General features: G+C 37.3%; 2 protein-coding genes across 25 annotated transcripts in view; one reads left to right on the top strand and one right to left on the bottom strand.

The window, feature by feature from the left end:
- The window catches only part of BBS9 (Bardet-Biedl syndrome 9), a 289,008-nt gene extending 284,305 nt beyond the window's left edge, over window positions 1–4,703 (bottom strand). For 6 of the 18 annotated variants that reach the window (XR_014578910.1, XM_083822103.1, XM_083822101.1 and 3 more), the window contains exons 1-3: window positions 4,527–4,700; window positions 3,253–3,367; window positions 1,037–1,187 (exon numbers count right to left, since the gene is read on the bottom strand). Coding sequence is in view for 17 of the 18 variants with exons in the window: in XM_083822103.1 (XP_083678229.1) it covers window positions 1,037–1,187; window positions 3,253–3,358 (257 nt within the window). In the remaining variant the exon portion in view is untranslated. Of the gene's footprint in view, window positions 1–1,036; window positions 1,188–3,252; window positions 3,368–3,888; window positions 4,041–4,360; window positions 4,496–4,526 lie in introns of those variants that run through there. The other 12 variants (XM_083822112.1, XM_083822114.1, XM_083822116.1 and 9 more) reach the window with 8 other exon arrangements.
- Window positions 4,704–4,919: 216 nt separating this feature from the next.
- The window catches only part of NT5C3A (5'-nucleotidase, cytosolic IIIA), a 28,018-nt gene continuing 14,630 nt past the window's right edge, over window positions 4,920–18,307 (top strand). For 2 of the 7 annotated variants that reach the window (XM_083822135.1, XM_083822137.1), the window contains exon 1: window positions 14,589–14,770. Coding sequence is in view for 3 of the 7 variants with exons in the window: in XM_083822132.1 (XP_083678258.1) it covers window positions 4,974–5,111; window positions 10,296–10,343 (186 nt within the window). In the remaining 4 variants the exon portion in view is untranslated. Of the gene's footprint in view, window positions 5,119–10,295; window positions 10,344–14,588; window positions 14,771–18,307 lie in introns of those variants that run through there. The other 5 variants (XM_083822132.1, XM_083822131.1, XM_083822133.1 and 2 more) reach the window with 5 other exon arrangements.

Below are 18,307 nucleotides of genomic sequence, written 5' to 3' on the forward strand. Positions count from 1 at the left end.
TTTAAGAGTATTAAATGTGAACATAAAACAACCAAGAACTAATCTTCCTAAATTTGAAGCTACTTTCAAAATTAAAATGAATCCTTACAGAACATTTTTTCAGATTTAAGTATGAAAAGCAAGTCAGCTATTTTCCCAGTTTAGCTTGAAAACCATTCCAAACAAGATGCTGTTTCCTCTCAACTTCTCAACTCTTCAAAAAACTAAATGGATGGGAAGATCATTATTTCAGACAAGTACTATTCAGCAGCCACATAAATTGTTTTTAAAATTCAGTTTTGTACTACTTGCAAAACTAAATCAATTAAACTATTCACTTTCCTCTTGCCCCCAAATTAAGTAGTACTTTCTGTTGGGAAGGTTCTTGTGCTAAAATGAAATAAAAAGTTTTAGATCTCTTCACAAGCCAAAGCATTATCATTTCTGCACAAGGCCAGTCCATGAGTACTTAAAGAACAAATTCCAACAGACGTAGGCCTTTTGGCAGATGGCCTTTGGTCTTGAAAAAAATTCAGCGGACTCTTCCCATGGTAAGTACAGGCTTGACTCATAGTTTAGAATGATATTTTCTCTCATGTAGATTCTCTTATATCTAATTAAATATAGAGCCTTTTCCTTAGGGCCATAGTATTTCTCCTCTATCTGGACACTTATTTCCATTAAATTTCTTAGCATTAAAGATCTTCAATCTTCTATCAAACATCCCAAAACTGGCCAATGTTACATCTTAAAACACCAGAAATTACTGAAATTTTCTGTTAACACCTAAAAAAAAGTATTTTTTTTCCTGTTCCATGCACTTCAAAAAAAGAAATACAAGTACCTGAAAGATTTTCCTTCAGTTAGACATTAAGCAAAAAAATCTCTTACGAAGATGGTTCAACAAGCAGACCAAATGCATACTATGGTATTCACATATGCAATCAATAGGCATCGATATGGAAACTGAAGCCACTCCCCACCACCCAAAACAAAGAAAGTAAAACATATCTAACCCTTAAATAATGATCAGCAACACATGCTGTTGTTTACTTACGAAACAAATTTTCCCACTTCCACCTGCAGTATTGGTTCTTGTAACTGCACTTCCAAGAGTAAGTCTTCAGCTTGCACGTCATCCCCAGGTTTCACAGGATGTGGATGAAAGATTCGGAGATAACCCATATAACTGCCCACAATAATTTTATCTATAAAAAAATAACCAAATGAGATTACAAAATACAATAATGCATGTAGAACTAGATTTAGTGCAGAAGTGCTCCAAAGAATACCCTAAAATGAAAGAACATTTCCATGATTCAATTAACATTGATTATGTTCTGTCTTCTAGACAGAGCAATTAGTAATTAGGTTAACAGTAATGAGTTTTTCTTCTCACCAATGTAAGCCTGACACCAAAGGGTTCAAAATAGCAGTCATAATGGTGGTAGCACTGACCTTTGTTACCACTCTATAATTCTAAACTGACATTCACACTTGTTAGGAAAAACGTCACTTTGTTTTTTGATAGTAATTCAAACTTTTAGCTTCAACAACTAGGATTTGTGTTTATATGTATTGCACCAGCGGAACTGCTAAAATTTAAGACTGGATTTGTGTGTGTGTTAGCAGTTCCAAACTAAATCCAGATAATTACTACATCAGGTCAACAGATCAAAACAAGAAAGCAAGGCCTTGAGATCACCTGCTCTTGATACAGTTTGCTTACCTCAAAGTGAAGTACAATAGCTAGGTTTATTCTGGGATCAGTATTTTAAACAAGCATGCATTTGCTAACAACAAAAAAAATATTAATTAAAAAAAAAAAAGAACTACCTCCCACGATAACTGCTAACAACCTAATGGTGTAGCTGGGACTTATTTCCTTCAGATATAGGGCAACTTTATCAATGAAGATCAAATCCAAATCCAGTAGAATTTGTCTGTAAGTCAGGACAATTGACTAATGCTCCCAAACCAAGTTCACCAGTCTCTAAAGGTTTGGCATAGTTCCACAGGACCCCAAGTCAATAGTTCAGAACAGTTGCCTGCACCCTCTCTTCTCCAACCACAAAAAAAAACTTGCACCCACAAGTCCCTTATTCAGAGAATATTGTCCACTTCCTCCACTTATCTTTTCCTCAGCTCTGTAACAAGTATTCCAACAGCAGTAAATTAAGAATGGTATAACTTGTATGATTAAGCCTATTTTAGAATTTCTTAAAAATACTTAAGCTTATCTAAGTAAGGATATTTTGCCCTATCGTTTGGCTAGTGAAACTAGCTGCATTCACTTTTGGTTCTGAACTCCAGACAAAAAGGAGCCTGGTTTTAAAAGATACAATGTTACAATGTTTATTACAAAGGAATTTGTTACAAGTGTTTACTTACTAATTTACTAGAAGTTTAGTAAATAAACATTTTATTGTTACTAATAAAAAGACTGCTACTCCCACAATGCTATTTAAGCCCTGCTTTTATATCAGTTACATTTTTTCCATTAAGAAAAGATTCTACCTGTAACACCCTCAGTTCAATTCCATTTGAAAAAGTTAATGTAAAACAGTAACATAACTCAACTTTGTTAAAATCCTCCTGAAAAGGAGAAGTCTAGCAATGGTGAAATCAAACTCAAGAACCTCTACTAAGCACAAACAAAGACGTGAGATAGGCACGACAGTCTCATATAGAAAGTCCCAAGTATTTAAATATATACACAAGAACTCTCCCTGACAGCAAAGATCATGACTGGTGTAAACATTCCCTCATAAAGAGGCATCGTTTCAGTTCCACACTTCACTTTCATATTATTAGTGACTATGTAAAAAGGCAGGGTTTATGCAGAGTCACTTATTTCAATGTCCTCATATTTTCCACACACAAATGGCTGTTTTCTGGTTCTAAATAATTTCTTAGCTTGTTAATCCTCACCCTCCTTTTTAAACTCTTTCACCCATAAGCTCCTTTAATGACTGATGTAGTTGCATCCATGACAAATTTAAAAAGTTTTGTTTTAAAGATATCTACCACTGAAAAAATAAAACATGAGAGAAACTACTACTGAACACAAGAAAGAATTTAGATGTTTAGAAACCCAGAAACATACCAGACAAATGGCACTGTATGCATCTTATTAATTCTACAAGGACACATTAAAAATAGCAGACAAACTGACTAGTCTGGCTAACAAGTTTTCAGTACACGTTGATTTGGTAAAAGTAAACCTGCAGCTGCATAGCTTAGGAGTCATCAGCCAACTAATTCTGATTTTACCTTGGCCACTGTTATCAACATCAGCAACACACAGACAGCCTTGATCAAATTCTTCCTTTTCTCCAAGTGTTGTGGACCACCAGTCTCGAGCTTTAAACAAGGACATTCTTCTTCACTGGAAAGGAAACAAACTGTTGTTAAAATCCATACTAACATAAACATCAGTTCAAACAAACATCCTTTTTCTTTGGTAACAACTAAGTATGTTTCATCTGTTAGTTTCACATTGCTCTAGTGGAAGCTGAATACATGTCAATTTCAGATGTTTCTGATCATGTACTTTAAAAAAAATTCTTGTCATGAATTCACAGACTAATTGTGATGGACTAGCATTAGAAAATAAAAAAGCAAAAGAGTTGCAATTTTTTAAAGCTGTTAGAAACCTTTTGTAAAAAGCACTAAACCAGTCATTTAAAAGTTTTTAAAGTCACAGAGCCGAGGTTCTCTTGCTTACCAAGGGAAAAAAGCAAAAGTATGATTTTGATGTTGGTCCTCCATAATAGTTTATTTTAGAAAAGTGAACAAAGATATAAACAGCATCAAAACCTCTACTGATTAATCGCCTTGAAGATGCCCTAGTGACGTAACCAAAGAACTTGGCCAGACAGGGCACAAATCAGCTTTTCTGCTCCTTACCTGCTGCTATTTTAAGAATCAGCAAACACAACTAATCCTTTTGTGTGCTGCTCGCTAATAACATTACCCTAGTTCAAAACTCACAGCTCCTTGCCCGTGTTTTGTGCCAGCTACACCTCCAGGAACACAGAATCACAGAACGGCTCGGGCTGGAAGGGACCTTAAAGACCATCCAGTTCCAACCCCCTGCCATAGGCAGGGACACCTCCCACCAGACCAGGTTGGCCAAAGCCCCATCCAGCCTGGCCTTGAACACCTGCAGGGATGGGGCATCCACAGTTTCTCTGGGCAGCCTGTGCCAGTGCCTCACCACTCTCTGAGTGAAGAATTTTTCTCCTAACGTCTAATCTAAATCTGCCCTCTTTTGGTTTGAGATCATTTCCCCTTGTCCTACCATTATCTTCCCGAGTAAAGAGCCCTACTCCATCCTTTTTATACGCCCCCTTTAAGCACTGAAAGCCCGCAACTTTACCACACGCTCCGCAAAGCGCAGCCAGCGCGGGCGCTTTCCGCTCCAACCTCAATTTCTTTAATGGGCTGGCAAGGAGAGATGACAAATACAGCGTAACTCCCCTGTTTCCCTGCATAAACCCACAGCCCGCAAGCCCCCGCCTTCTCCCTCTAGAGGTAACCCTTACCTGGGGGCCGGCACCGCAGCCCCCGCCCGAGGCCGGGAGATGGAGGCCCACGCCGTTACGGTCCCTTCCCTGCCGCCATTTTAGGCGCCGTTGCCAGGGCACCTTGGCAACCGCCGCCCCGGGCGGCGCTGGGAAATGTAGTTCGGTGCCGGCGGAAGCAGGGCTGGGCGCAGTGGGGGGGAGACAGTTGGGTCTTCCCACTTCTGCCCGGGGAGGGGGGTAAGCGGGGAAACAGGACATCCACTCGTATTCCAGGGGACCACCCAGCTCCTGGTGGGTACTTTCCTTTTCCAAACACTCTCTCAGAAACCTCCTCTCTTTCTCCAACGGCTGCGTTTCCCCCTTCTTTCCCCCTCTCCCCCCCTTTCCCTGCGGCTTGGTACGGCCGGGCCTGAGGCGGTGCTGCCGTTGCCGGGCGGCGGGGTCGGGCGCTTAGCGGCGGCCGCCATGGACCGCGCCGCCGTGGCCAAGATGGGGGCGGTGGCCAGCGCCAGCCTCTGCGCCCTGGTGGGCGGCGTGGTGCTGGCCCAGTACATCTTCACCATGAAGAAGAAGACGGGCAGGAAGACGAAGATCATCGAGATGGTGCGTGGTAAGGGGCCCCGCGCACGGCCGCGGGGGGAAGGAAGGAAGGACGGGGGGTGGCTCGCCGCTGCCCTTGGTGTAGTTGGTGCTGGGAGCGTTAATCGGGCGTCTGCGGGGTTGGGAGCCTTAATCGGACGTCTGCCTGGGACTGGGTGATGAAAGATCTCAGTGTGGGCACGGTGATCGCGCTGAAGTCCTTCCAAATTTGAGTTTGTCACCTGGGCAGCGCTGTGCTAAAGAACTGAACAGAAACCATCCTGTCCCTTGGTATCAGTCAGTGCCTGTTGGGGATCTCCCCTACAAAGCCTTACAAAAAGCCCAGATTCTTTATTTATTAACTTATTTATACCTGAAAACACATACTTTCCTAAAAACAACTATGTGTATGCAGACTCAGATAGACTTTCCCAAGAACAACTAAGCATGTGTATGCAGACTCAGAAATGTCTCACTTGCCTATCAAACGAAGCATTTAGCAGTGTCAGTCACACAGGGCAATTTTTGTGGCTCCAGAGCGTTATTCGGGTGAGCATTCTTAACCTAGCACAGTCCTCTTACTTGTTGCTGGAAGAAGTACTTACATGGTATTTGTCATCATCAGTCGCATGGTTTGTTCAGTGGTTTCCTTTTTGCTTTCCAGGAGCTCTCTTACAACATGTGGGAGAGCAGGAACTTTGGATGGCCAGTTTGGATAGCTTTTAGACCTATTTCTTTAAAAAAAAAAAAAGACTCTGGATTCTACAGTAAGATTTTTTAAAACTCATTTGAAAACATACGGTAGAATAACACTGGTTAACTATAGAATCATAGAGTCATCGAATGGCCTCAGTTGAAAAGTTTGCAACTACTTTGTAACTATAAATTACTCTTTTTTATTTATAATACTGATAATGCTAGAATCTACTTTTATTGTGGACACTAATAAAACAAAATTTAAAAGCCTGATCATATATCAAAAGGCAGATAAAATAGTTTTCACCAACTCCTGTTCTCAATATCACAGTTGAGCTGTAGGTCAAAAAATGCCTAATAGTGCTAAGGTTGGGTCTACATTAACTTTCTCTGCAGTGTTTAAATGATGTTTCGGCTGGGAAGACTTCAACTCTTTACCTTTGTTGTAAAGATTTTGCCTTTGCTAGGAAAAAAGTATTGTGTCAATAATAAATTGATTTCTGGTAAATTAATCTCTTTGGTAAGCATTTCAGATAGCTTTTTCAGAGCTATATTCTTGGACACCGACCTGTGATCCTAAACAGATACTTCTGAAAATTCTTCATTTAGGATCACAGCTTTTTTCAACTTTAAATTACAAGGGAAAAGTAAAGCTTGTTCAGAGCATGTCAGTGTTCTCACACTTAAATATTTTACCAATTAGATTCAACACGTTAATACTATGTGCTCACTTGCAGAGCTGTCATTTCATCTAATGTTTGAGTTGGCATCTTCATCAGCTGACATCTTTAGTTCATCAGCTGCAAGTCATTCCTTCCTCAAGAAGTGAACACATGTAATCAGGCTGTGAAATTTCTCTTACTTTAAAATAAGGAAATAGCTATGTAAACATCATACCATGGATTTTAGTGTGTCAAATAAAGGTGAAAATGCATATAAGTGATATGATCTGTTTCTTTTACTTGAATATTTTGCATTCTGGAGAACTTCCTGAAATAGTTTTATCCTGATATAGTTTTAATAGATTTGAGTCAACATTTGTCGTTTACAAGACACTGTATCTATAGTACTTTATCAGGGGATAGACCTTCCTTTGAGCTTTGGGGAAAAGGTGCCTGGATGCACCTGAGGGCCTCATCACTCTCTGGGCAAGATGCTGTCCAGTGCACTGTGATCTGTAGCTATTTTGATCACCTGAGCTGGGAGTTTATATATAAACTGTAGAGTTTATACAGATAGATAGATAGATAGTTTGTTTTTTTTTTTTCTACTGATACGGCAGAATGCATTCGTACATAGAGATTTTAAGTCTGTAACTTGGTGTAAGTTAGGATGGTGGGGAGGAACAATACTGCTTTGTTGAAATGTATATTTTTCTAACATGTGAGTTACTATGTCAGGCTGGTCTTCTACATTAGATTATCCAATCTAAAATTTAGTGAATGTTGTTACCTTTTTGGTAGATTTCTTCTATTCAGATTTTCTTTAAGGAAGACTACACTTTGGTTTTAAATCCCCATTAGACTCAGAGGTGCCTTGATTTATAGCTGTTACCAAAATCAGTGGGGATCAGGCCAGTTTGCACCGTAGTTATGTGACTTTCATTCTCACCAATGTATTAGTCTTTAATTATAATTAACTACAGCAATATTTTTTTCTTAGTTAAAATCAGATGAATATAAGATCAAAATCCAAGTAAAAAGCTGAGATATAGCAGTGTGTAAATGCTAAAAAGACGGTGACCTTTACAAATCAAATAGAATATAGATTTGACAAGCTATTGTCAGGGGTTATGATGGCAAGAATTTTTAATGGGAAAAAAAGTAGAAGGGATTCTCAAGCATAGATCAAAATATAAGGGTAGCCATGTTTCCTTTCTGAATAATATCATTAATGAAATTCTTAGATATCTATCTCCCATTTCAGTAGGTTAATTCTTTATTAGCCTGGTACACAAATTTAAGCTTGATAAACACAGCAGAAAATTACGGCATTTTATTTGGAAGCAAAGATTTAAGTTTGGAATTCGAGTATTAATGCAATGTCTCTATTGACTGCCTAAAGTTTGCGAGTATATATTTTATCTTAAGCACTGATAAATGTAAACAGAGTTACTTTAGCTCCATTTTTGAAGTAAGAGAGGCATTAATAGTAAATATATAGCCAGTCGTGAAGTTAAGAAAACAACTATTTCTGAAAGACTGGGGAGGTATTACTATGCACAGCCAAAATGCCATTTCTGTGAAACTGTAAAAGTATTCCTGTGGTCAGGTGTATGTAAATCTTAGCTGCAAGGTTGCTAACTTTAATTTAAAGAGAAGGTTAATAATTAATTGGACTCTTAAAGCAACTTTAATAATGTTTGATAGCTACTGTAAAAAGAGGTTAAACTTTGCAGTATTACGGTAACACTCAAATCTTTGGGGTTTTTCAGGTCCCAGTCAGGTTTGCAATGAGTTTGTGTATCCTGATATAGCAAATAAATTGAACTTACAGTACACTTTGGTTTCTTACTTAGCCTTTGCGAAGTCTGTATAAACTTGACAGAAAACAGGTTCACAAGCTAGAGTGAAAAGTGTTTCTTAAGTCTTACAAAAAAGTTCCTCTTTAAGGAGTAGCCCATGCTAACTAGAATATGGAGTAAACTTAAGAAATATTGCTGAATGAAGTAACAGGGTTTTTTGTTGTTTGACTACTTCATAAAAGTTAGGTTAAAACTGTGGTCTTTTTTCAGCAACTGCTCTTTTTTTTTTCCTTCCTCTTAAAGTTTTGGAGGGTTTGTTGGTGCTTTGGTTTGTTTGTTTTGGTTTGGTTTGTTTTCTTTGGTGGTTTGGTTTGGTTTGTTTCAGGAAACTGGGCAAACTTTTAGTTACATTTACTATTTCTCCATTCTGTTCCTGAAGTTAGAAGGTCTAGTTACTTGTAAAGCAGAATTTGTATTGAATTTCAACAATGATAAATTAAAAATCAACTTAAAAAACAGTTTTTTGTTTTTAAGGAAACATTTTAACCAGCCATTGTTAAATGTTTCTAGCCAGTTTCCTTTCTAGTAAATTGCGAGAGAGAAGTGCATGACTCTTTTGCATTATTAGAATTTACCTGGAGAGAAATAAGCAAACAAATAAGAAGTAAGGTAGCTGTTATTTATCTCCTTTCTGAAGAAATAAAGGAATGTATTCTGTGAGCATGACTGTCACAAGGCTTGCGTGGGGAGATTTTCTTATTACTATTTTCTTTCACTTGTCAGTCTCTGGCAAGACTGGCTTCTTGTTTCACAGGGGATAAGAGCATTTGTACCACAGACGAAGGATACTAACCTTTACAATTGGCAGAGATAAGGTACCACTCTGCTTTACTCTTTGCTGCTAATAACTAGTTGTTACAGTCAGTGACTGAAGTCACACAGCTGTGAGTCACCCATGCCCTCCAAATGGAGAATAAAATCAAGGAGTGTGTAATATGTAACATATATGTGACACTATCCTTCAAGTATCTAAATAGTTAGTATGTGAAATTATTTCAGGTAAATATGTACTTTTTCCTCTAAAAAAATGAAGAGTTTGAGCCTCCGCAAAATGGAATCAGAAATGAGAATGGAAGGAACATGGACTCTCTCTAGGTATCATATAGGACCCTGTCACTTTCTGTGTATTGCAGTGACAATATTTAAAATGTCATGGCCTTGAAAGCTATCCAGTAAAATGATCCATGTGGCAATAATGCTGTTCCAGAAGAATGTGCTGTGATACCAACCTAAGTAATGGAAAGTAAAAGAACTTCTGAAAAATAATGCTGCCCCTACCTAGTCACATTTGGCTAGGAGTCCTTAAATCACTAGGGTTCTAGAGTAGTAGAATAATTTTAGAGTGTTGTTAAACTTTTAAAACTATATTAAAATTGACATGACATATAATTATTTCTGTAGAACTTTTGTTGTTGTTGTTTAGACTGTGTTCCCAATAGAAAAATCACATTGACAGAGTGATAAACACCAGCATTTCTAAAAGAAGCTTGCATTGCCTGTAGGCTTTTTGTACAGATAATCATAACGTAAAGTAACTTAGAATGTCGTTTGTAAAGCAACTTCATACATGCCAGGAAAAACACTTTAAACATAGTTCATGTTGATAAAACTTAAGATACTAGTAATAGCTTTTTGTTCTTGCTATAAATTAATTTGGTTGGAAATCTTAACAATTTGAATCAGAGAAGAGAAATTGACTCAAAATGTCAATGTTTTCTTCTAAAATAGGTTACAAATCAAAAAAATCTACTCTGCAGATTTTGTACTTAATAGTAATATTTGACTTTATTTAGTACAATAAACTGATGCTACAACTTAACCATCTATTTCAGAAGTAGGTCTTAATTTTCTGAAATAGCCACTGCCTTTTTTTTTTTTTTTTCCAATCTGTAGGTATTGAAACATATTTTTACAAGGAATGGTTACAGCAATATCAATGAAATCTTCGCTACTGACATAGTTTTTCATTTTTATCCTATTCATAACAGTTATCAAAATATGATGATGAACTACACCTGAAAATTGACCTGCGAGTAGTAAGTTTAAATAAATGTCAAAATACGATAATATATTGCAGGTATAAACTTGTTTGCTACTTTATTTTGTCTGTTGTATAAAGTGTTTCTCCAAGACAGCAAAACAATCTTTCATTATTTTGCTCTGTAAAAATGTAAAAAAAATATTTTTACCATTTCCTAAGTTCCCGGTATGTGTTAAGTTATGTTGTCAAGTGATTTTTCTCCTATTTGCAGTAACTGTCGATTACTGGTTGAGCTCCAACAGTATCTGTTCTAGTAAACCCCTTTTACAGATTAAGGCCAATAACAAATACTGAAAGTATTAAGCATGTTACTCTAAACTGTCAAATAATATGAGCAGGTTTTTAAATGTCTGAATAGACGTATCAGTGCAAATTTGTTCAGGTTATGAATTAAAGTTTAATAGCATTCCAACAATCAATTTCAAGTTAACAAAAGCTTCCAACTTTTATATTTAATAAAAGCACTGAATTGATCAGTAAAAGTGTTGAAGAGAGACAAGGTATGGATCCATGCATTTATGGGCAGGAGAATATTAGCTGGAAATTCAATAGCAATTTTTAATATACCAGTAGATGTAAACAAGTCACAATTTGTATAGGTCTGGAAAATGTTTCCAAATACCTTAACTTTTGAAGTGTCTTGCTTCAATAAACTAGAAGAGCTGTCTCTTTATTATTATCATCATCACTTGAATGAGTTGCATAATGCAAAATGTGTTTTTTTTTTTCTGTGTAGTCTGGTTTACTTCATGTTAATAGCCTTCAACCTCTCAACCCCCTTTCTTCCCTCCATGCATGCATACATAAGTGCATTTTGTGTAAGTGACAGCCTGCAAAGGGTAAGTCTTGGAGAGAGTTTAAGGAAAAATATCCTGCGAGAAGCAGCCTGTCAAGATTTTATTGCTGTAATGTGGTGCATTTGTCAGATGGTGCTTAATTTTCAAGCTGGAAATTCTAGCATATTTAGCTGCAGTAGACAGCGATGAACAGCAGGTGGCACTGGTGTTAATTGCCTGTCAGTTTTCATGGGGCTCTCTGAAGATGGATATACGCAGTTTTGTAAGTACCATGTCATTTAAGAAATTCTGTCCAGCAGTGACTGGCGTTCCTTGGCTGCTACCTGACTCCAGGTCAGCCACATCCAACTGAACCGCTCCTGCATGCGGGGAGCCTGGAGCAGCAGCTGTGTCCCTGCTACCTCTCAGATGCTCAGCACTGAAACTTGGCTGATCCCATCATGTGCTAATTGCAGCCAAGTGGCAGAAATAACTCAACTGCTTTCCCAGGCCTTCTTTTGTAACCAGCATGCAGAGAGATATAAGGCCAGATAAGAACTGGCAGAAGAGTTTGGTAAGTGTGCTATAGTTGAGGGTGTGGAGAACAAAAGTTAGGACATCGAGTCTACCTTTTCCTCTGTCTGCCCTCCCGTCAAGTCACTGCAGCAGTTTTCTATAGTGAGATCCTGGGATAGAGGTCTTCAGAGAGTAGTTACATTAACAAGTTGCTGGACATCAATCAGTTGGTTTCTCTCACCAAAAAGCAATCACTGCTTTAAAACATCAGTGAACTTACAGTGGCTGTTATAGGCAGTTTTTTAGTCCCATGTCAATCATGAAGCAGTTTGACTGGCACTGCCATTAACTTGGTATCTACAGCTTCTGCAGCTGTTGTGGTGGTCACCTCTATCATTGGTGGGGTTTCTGGCTGTTTAAAAGTATACATATCGCTTATTAAAAGTCCACCAGATTTTCCTAATTTGACTACCCCATTCATTTATCGAGACTGTTTTACTTGAATATTAAAAAGAATTAGGCATTTTTCTATACAAGTGGTTGTATGCTTAAGGTTGCAGCACACAGGTCAAACAAGGTACCACCTATGTTTAAATACTAAAGTAACTGTATTCTTTCTGTTCAGTACTGCCACAAAAGAAGACAGAATTGCACCAAGTAAATTTAGATAATAAATCCAAAAAGGTTGTTAGTAACATTTATGTAAACTGTAAATTATGCACAGTGGTAGAAGGAAATGTGGCTTCTGCTTTTATCTATGGTAACTTAAAGAAAAAAAAAGTTAATGTACTTAATTTGTAATTCTGATTTTCATTATTGTTTTTTTAAAAGGTAGCAAGGCAAGGGCCAGACTTGGACACTGAGATGTCATGAAGTGTCTGAATACACAATTTCAGACTTCTTGAGATGGTTTTGCCACCAAGAAAGATTCCTGGTCTAACTTACTTGTTCTAACTTGCTTCCTCACTTGTTAGCTATAGCTTCCTTCATGCTCTCTTATATCAAGAACTGTTTGCCTGCTTTGTAAATTGGATCACTGAAATAATCCAAATTTACTGGAGCTTTTGTTTCTACATAAGATTTTATGTTTTTTGACTTTATTGCTCAGACAGAATGAATACCACTGAAATGTACTACTTATCCTGCTACTTCAAAGCTCTCCCTCTTTGGTGGAAACTTATTAGTTATTGGACTAGTTATCAGTCTGATATCAGATACATTAGTTATCAGAAAAGTATAGTTTTTACACTTGGCAGTTATCAATTTAAGAGTTATTTTCCTGGATTGCATTTGTCTCTGCAACATAAATCCATTAATGGGAAAGCCTTATTCTGGCCTGCATTTCTTACCATGGAAACAATGTATTTGCAACTGAAGGGTAGGGTTTAGTACAAAGTAGTAATAATATTGCTACATTAGCAGTAGTAGCATGGTACAAAGTATAGCAGTGGTACAGTAGTGGTAGTGTTAGTACAAAGTGTTTTGAACATGTCCTGTAGCACTTCCAAAGTGCAAATGCATAGAGGTAAAAGAAATAAGGAACATCTGGTTGTACCTTTGAATGGATCCAATAGCCAGAAACACCCATGGAACGCCAAGACACAGAGTCAAAACCATCCAGTAAACTTCAAGTCATTATGCTGTCTGTTACCAGATGAGTGGTAACATAATGAGTGTACAGTAGCTGAATTTCGTCTTTAGAATTAACAGATTATTTTTTAAGAAGTTTAAAGAAGGGTCTGTACTGTAAGAGACTGTAGCTGTTAAAAATGAATTAATTGGTCTTGCTATGTAACTTTAACTGCAGTATTGTATTAACACTTACATTCTTTCATCAGAATCTTAGTGTCTGGCAATGCATTCTGGATTAAACTTTGTCCTGCTGACTTTGCTTTCAAACTGGGTCCTGCAACTCCACCATTCAAGGGTCAGAGTTTATTTGATCTAGATACAGCATTCTTAGACTTAGTGAATCTAAGCAGTGGTTTGTAGGTTGCGGTTTTTTTCTTCTTCTTCTTCTTACGAGCAGATAAGAGAAGGGGAGAATCAGCAGCAACTACTTCGTTCCAGGCCTTGGGCTTAATGCAAATTCCATTCTAGATAATGTTACATGGGAAGCTTCTAAGGAGAGAAGCACTTATTTTTAAGCTCTTTCAATGTACATGCACATGGACAAATAAAAAATATTTCATTAAAAAAAATGCATGCAAACAGTTTGAAAAATAAAAGTACAAGTCATCAAAATTATGTAATTGTGCAAGGTGAGCTTTTGCACATCTGATAGTTAATTAAGAATTTATAAATATACCACAATATCTACATACTGTTGGTGCTTAGAATTGGATACTGTTTGACTAGGTATCTTGTAAAAGGATTAGTTGTACCAACAACCTCATCTTCCAGAAAGCATTAGATGCTATCTAGCAGGAGAGGGAATCGGATCTTTCAAGCAGGCAGACTTCAGCATCCATTCTGTTACCATAGCAATGTTAAAGAACATATAAGTACCACTCAAATTCAGAAATTTGAGTTTTGTCAGAAGTGAATTTTCTGTATCTGTGCTCTCTGAAGGAGAAACAATAGGGAGAAGGAAGGATGGAAAAAGAAATATCTTACTTCTCATTAAAAGTCTCACCTGATACAGATACGTAGCTGTGGTCTAAAGCAAAGGCCCAGGGAAAGCTTAAGAAGGGGCAAATCGTCAAGTTTTTTTTTCCAGAATGATTGTCCAGCCTCTGGCTGCTTATGTTTGAGAGAGTGTCTGTAATTTAAGATGAGCTTTTTTCATGACTTCATCTAGTGCCTTTTTAAGGCTGTGTAAACTTAGAGTATCACTAGAAAGGAATTCCACATCTTACTGCTTTACGTAATTGTGTGACCTATAAAGATATAGTGAACAGTCTTTCCTTATTAACCTTTTCTGTGCCATCCTGTCATTTCTTTTCCAGGCTGAAGAATTTTAGCATATTGTTGTATGGAAGCTCTTCATATCATCACTCATCCTTACTGCCCTTCTCAGCACTCTTTCCAGTTCTGCTGTATTTCATGTAAGAGGGAGACTGGAACTGCTTTTGGTATTTCAGCTGCAAGCACATTATAGCTTTGTAAGGAGGCTATCCAAAAAGCACTGGTAAGAGCAGGCATCAGTGAAATGTAAATATGATGGCCAAGAAAAAAGGCTCTGTTTTCTTCTTCCCTAAATTGAGTATCAGAACACTGATTTTCTCTTTCAGTTGTACTGTTTTAGAGGCTATTTGTAAAATCTAAGCATTATATGACTTCTTAATATTGACCTGAGCATGCTTACATTTAGAATGATATTTTTGTAGTTCCAGGTCTCTGTTTTTGGACTGGGTAAGGGAAGAACTGTTAGAAAATAACATCGGATGAAATTCTGGCTTGGGTAGGATGCCATTTGTAGAACAATATTTGCAAGATACGTAGTTTCTGAATGAAGATCACTTTTTGATTAGTAAATAATGCATTACTTATTTTTTCTACAAGAAAAATACCTATTTCAAAGGCTAATTCTCTAAAAAGTAAGTAAAAGCAAAGCACGGAGATGAAATAATTCCCCAGTAGAGACAAAAGTTTCCTTCCTTGAGCTGTATTCATGGAATTCCAGAATCTTCAGACCTGGTTCTGTATGGTTTGAACCCCATAGATTGTCTCAGAGTGAGACTACATTTTTGTCTGGAGTGCATTAGGAGACAGGATGAGATCACATGGAATACTGAAAATTCAGGGCTTGCTTAGTTTTAGTTCTTAGATTTCTATAGAGGATTCAAATACTGCATAAAGCGTCAACTTTTATTGCTACAGTTGCTGCAGTTCCTTCTGAGTTTTAGAAATTGTAACAACACCTCCATGTTCAAGGTGTGCATCTTTATTGATGTGCACATCCATCAGAACCTCTTACCGCTATGTTCTATTATCAAGGCTTCAAGATACCAGGTTAGCAATGTGTTTGGTGTGTTGATACCTACTTGAAATATTTGAAGTGTCTCTTGATTTATCACCAGCAGAAATCTCTGCTTTTAGTGTTTTTGTAAACAGAAGAGGAAGGTGCCTTAGGGACACTGATGCTGCAGTATCTTTTATTCTCTCATCTCAACAATCAATTCTATATAGAAATGCAAGTCATGGTGTCCTATAGGTTTTAAATAGATGCCAAGCCTCTATTCATTATAGACATCCAGAACTGCAGAAATTAGTAAAACAAACACCTTATTCTAACCTCATCATCATGCATAATTTTAACGTAAGCTTATCATTGTTCATGTCCACTCCTTAAAAGCTGTACTAAGTCCTAATGAAACTCATGCTTCAATATGAATAAATGCAGTTTTATTTGCTGAATTAAAATGTCTTTATATAGCCTTATTTTTTAATGAATGACAATGATTTTATTGAGGTAACACTTTTTGTGGCATGCAACATCATAATGAGTAAATCACATTAAACATAATGAGAATAAAGAGTTCAGAAGTTTAGCTGTCCCTTACACCTTAGATTGCATGTGTGACTGGAGTAGAACAGCACTAATAACTTTCTGTAGTTCAATACAGTCATAAATAGTTGGTCTATAAAAGATCATGTTTTCTCTTGTGTCATAAATAAAGGTTGATATTTGAGGTCTAGAAAAATCTCTTATTGAATAAAGTTACTAAATATGTAATGTGATATACAGTGTTTACCTTCTCAAATCTGTTCTGTGCATGTGTTATTTTTGCCTTTTTAAAAATATAATAGTTGAAAAGCCAAAACACATTCTCACCTCAAATGGTACCGCTGAATCTTAAAACTGTTCAGGTTAAGATTTTGCTGACCCTCGCCTCCTCAGCATGTGTCTCCTCTGAATTTACCACCATTTAATGGATTCAGATTTTGATATGTTCAAATATTTGTTATTCTGAAGGCAACACACTTCTCTCATTTTATATATTCTGTAGGATCCAGAATAAAATCCCTTTTAGAGCACTTTTTCCTAGCAAGTGTTATTTGTGCTCTTCCTGTTTCAACAATCTCTTACGCATCTGTATTTCTTGTGAGTTAACTCTACGATACATACACACACTTTCATATACATACATTGTTTTTGTATTGCATTATACCAGCTCTGAGTATGGCTAGCATTTTTTACACCAAACCTCTATGAGAAAAATAAGTTTTATCTAAGATTCCTGCATGGCATCCTTCTAAAGCTTCATTTACCCCAACTTCATTGAATTGAACATTTTGCTTGCAAGGAGGAACAGAGAGGAAAGTGCTGGTCACCGCAGAGAAAGATTAGCAATGGGATCAAAGGGAACAGCATGAAGCTGTGACAGGGAAGGTTCAGGTGGGAAATCAGGGAAAGGTTCTTCACTGAGAGGTGAAGTTGGGCACTGGGACAGGCTCCCCAGGGAATTGGTCACAGCATCAAGCCTGGACTGGAGTTCAAAAACGTTTGGACAACGCTCTCAGACGTAGGGTTTGATTTTGGGATGGTGCTGTGTGGGGCCAGGAGTGGGACTCAATGACCCTTGTGGGTCCCTTCCAACTCAGGAGATTCTGTGATTTGAGTATTTATTTTCCTTATAGTTGTCATTTACAAACATAAAAAGCTGCTGCTGGAACCAGGATGTTGCTCTTCACCTCAGCTTACTAGGACATGAATAAAAATCCCCTTTGAATTCAGTTCCTTTCTATTGGTTCCTTTCTTCTGCTTGGTTTTGGTACTTGAGTGCTAAGGTTCAGTAAGCTTACCCTGTCTTGGGGAGATTTTATCAGGTAGTTTAATTTGGAAAATACATACCAGGTAGACTTACTAAAAAAGCAAAAATTAGAAAACAGATTCTTAATGTTTAAAAGTGATTTTGCAATAGAACAAGGTTTTACTGAAGTTGGGCAATATGCTAAATATCCATAGGTATATTCCAAGTTGTTCAGTTGTACTAGACTCACTAGACAAGATTAAAAGGTATAAGCTCATGAAAAGCTCAAGTTTGTACTGTAGACGGCATTCAGTCACCTCTAATTTCTATAGCAAATACTCAAATGAACAGAAATTACTCTTAAATCCAACTTTTCTTGATCTCTCAAAACTAATGTTATTTGAAGTATTGAACTCTTAAAGTTTGGGTGATTGCTTACAACCCTATCTGTGCGGCGTTCATTTCTTTCCCCAAGGAAACTGGTGAAACTCAGGGCAGAGGAAGGAAGGTAAAAACAGTTTTACTTTGCTTTAGACTAAAAACTTCCAGTACCTCACGCTCTTTGAGAACATCCTGACTCTGTACAAACCAAGTTCACCTAACACACCACCGTATGAAGTAGAACCTTTTCACAGTCTTATTTGGGTGACAAATTGTCTAATGTTAAGTGTTGCTCTTTTCGTTTTTAATCTCTTTTTCTGCTTACAATATTCTGCAATTTGTATTCCTTTGGCCCTTAGCCAAAGGGAGAAGGTTAAATAGAAGCTCTGTTGAAATAGCAATACCTCCTCTTTCATCTGTGGTTCTTAAAATATATTTAAATGACCTTCAGTATTGAGGGAGTAGAAATGGCATGCTGAAAGTTGTTTTACTCTCTTTGAAAAAGAAGCGCTAACTCTAATTCATCTCTGTAAGTTAAACAGTGTAAATCAAATGCTGAACTGACTTAACTCAGTGGTAGCAAACATGGT

The sequence above is a fragment of the Anser anser genome (assembly GCF_964211835.1).
Source record: "Anser anser genome assembly, chromosome: 2".
NCBI lineage: Eukaryota > Metazoa > Chordata > Aves > Anseriformes > Anatidae > Anser > Anser anser.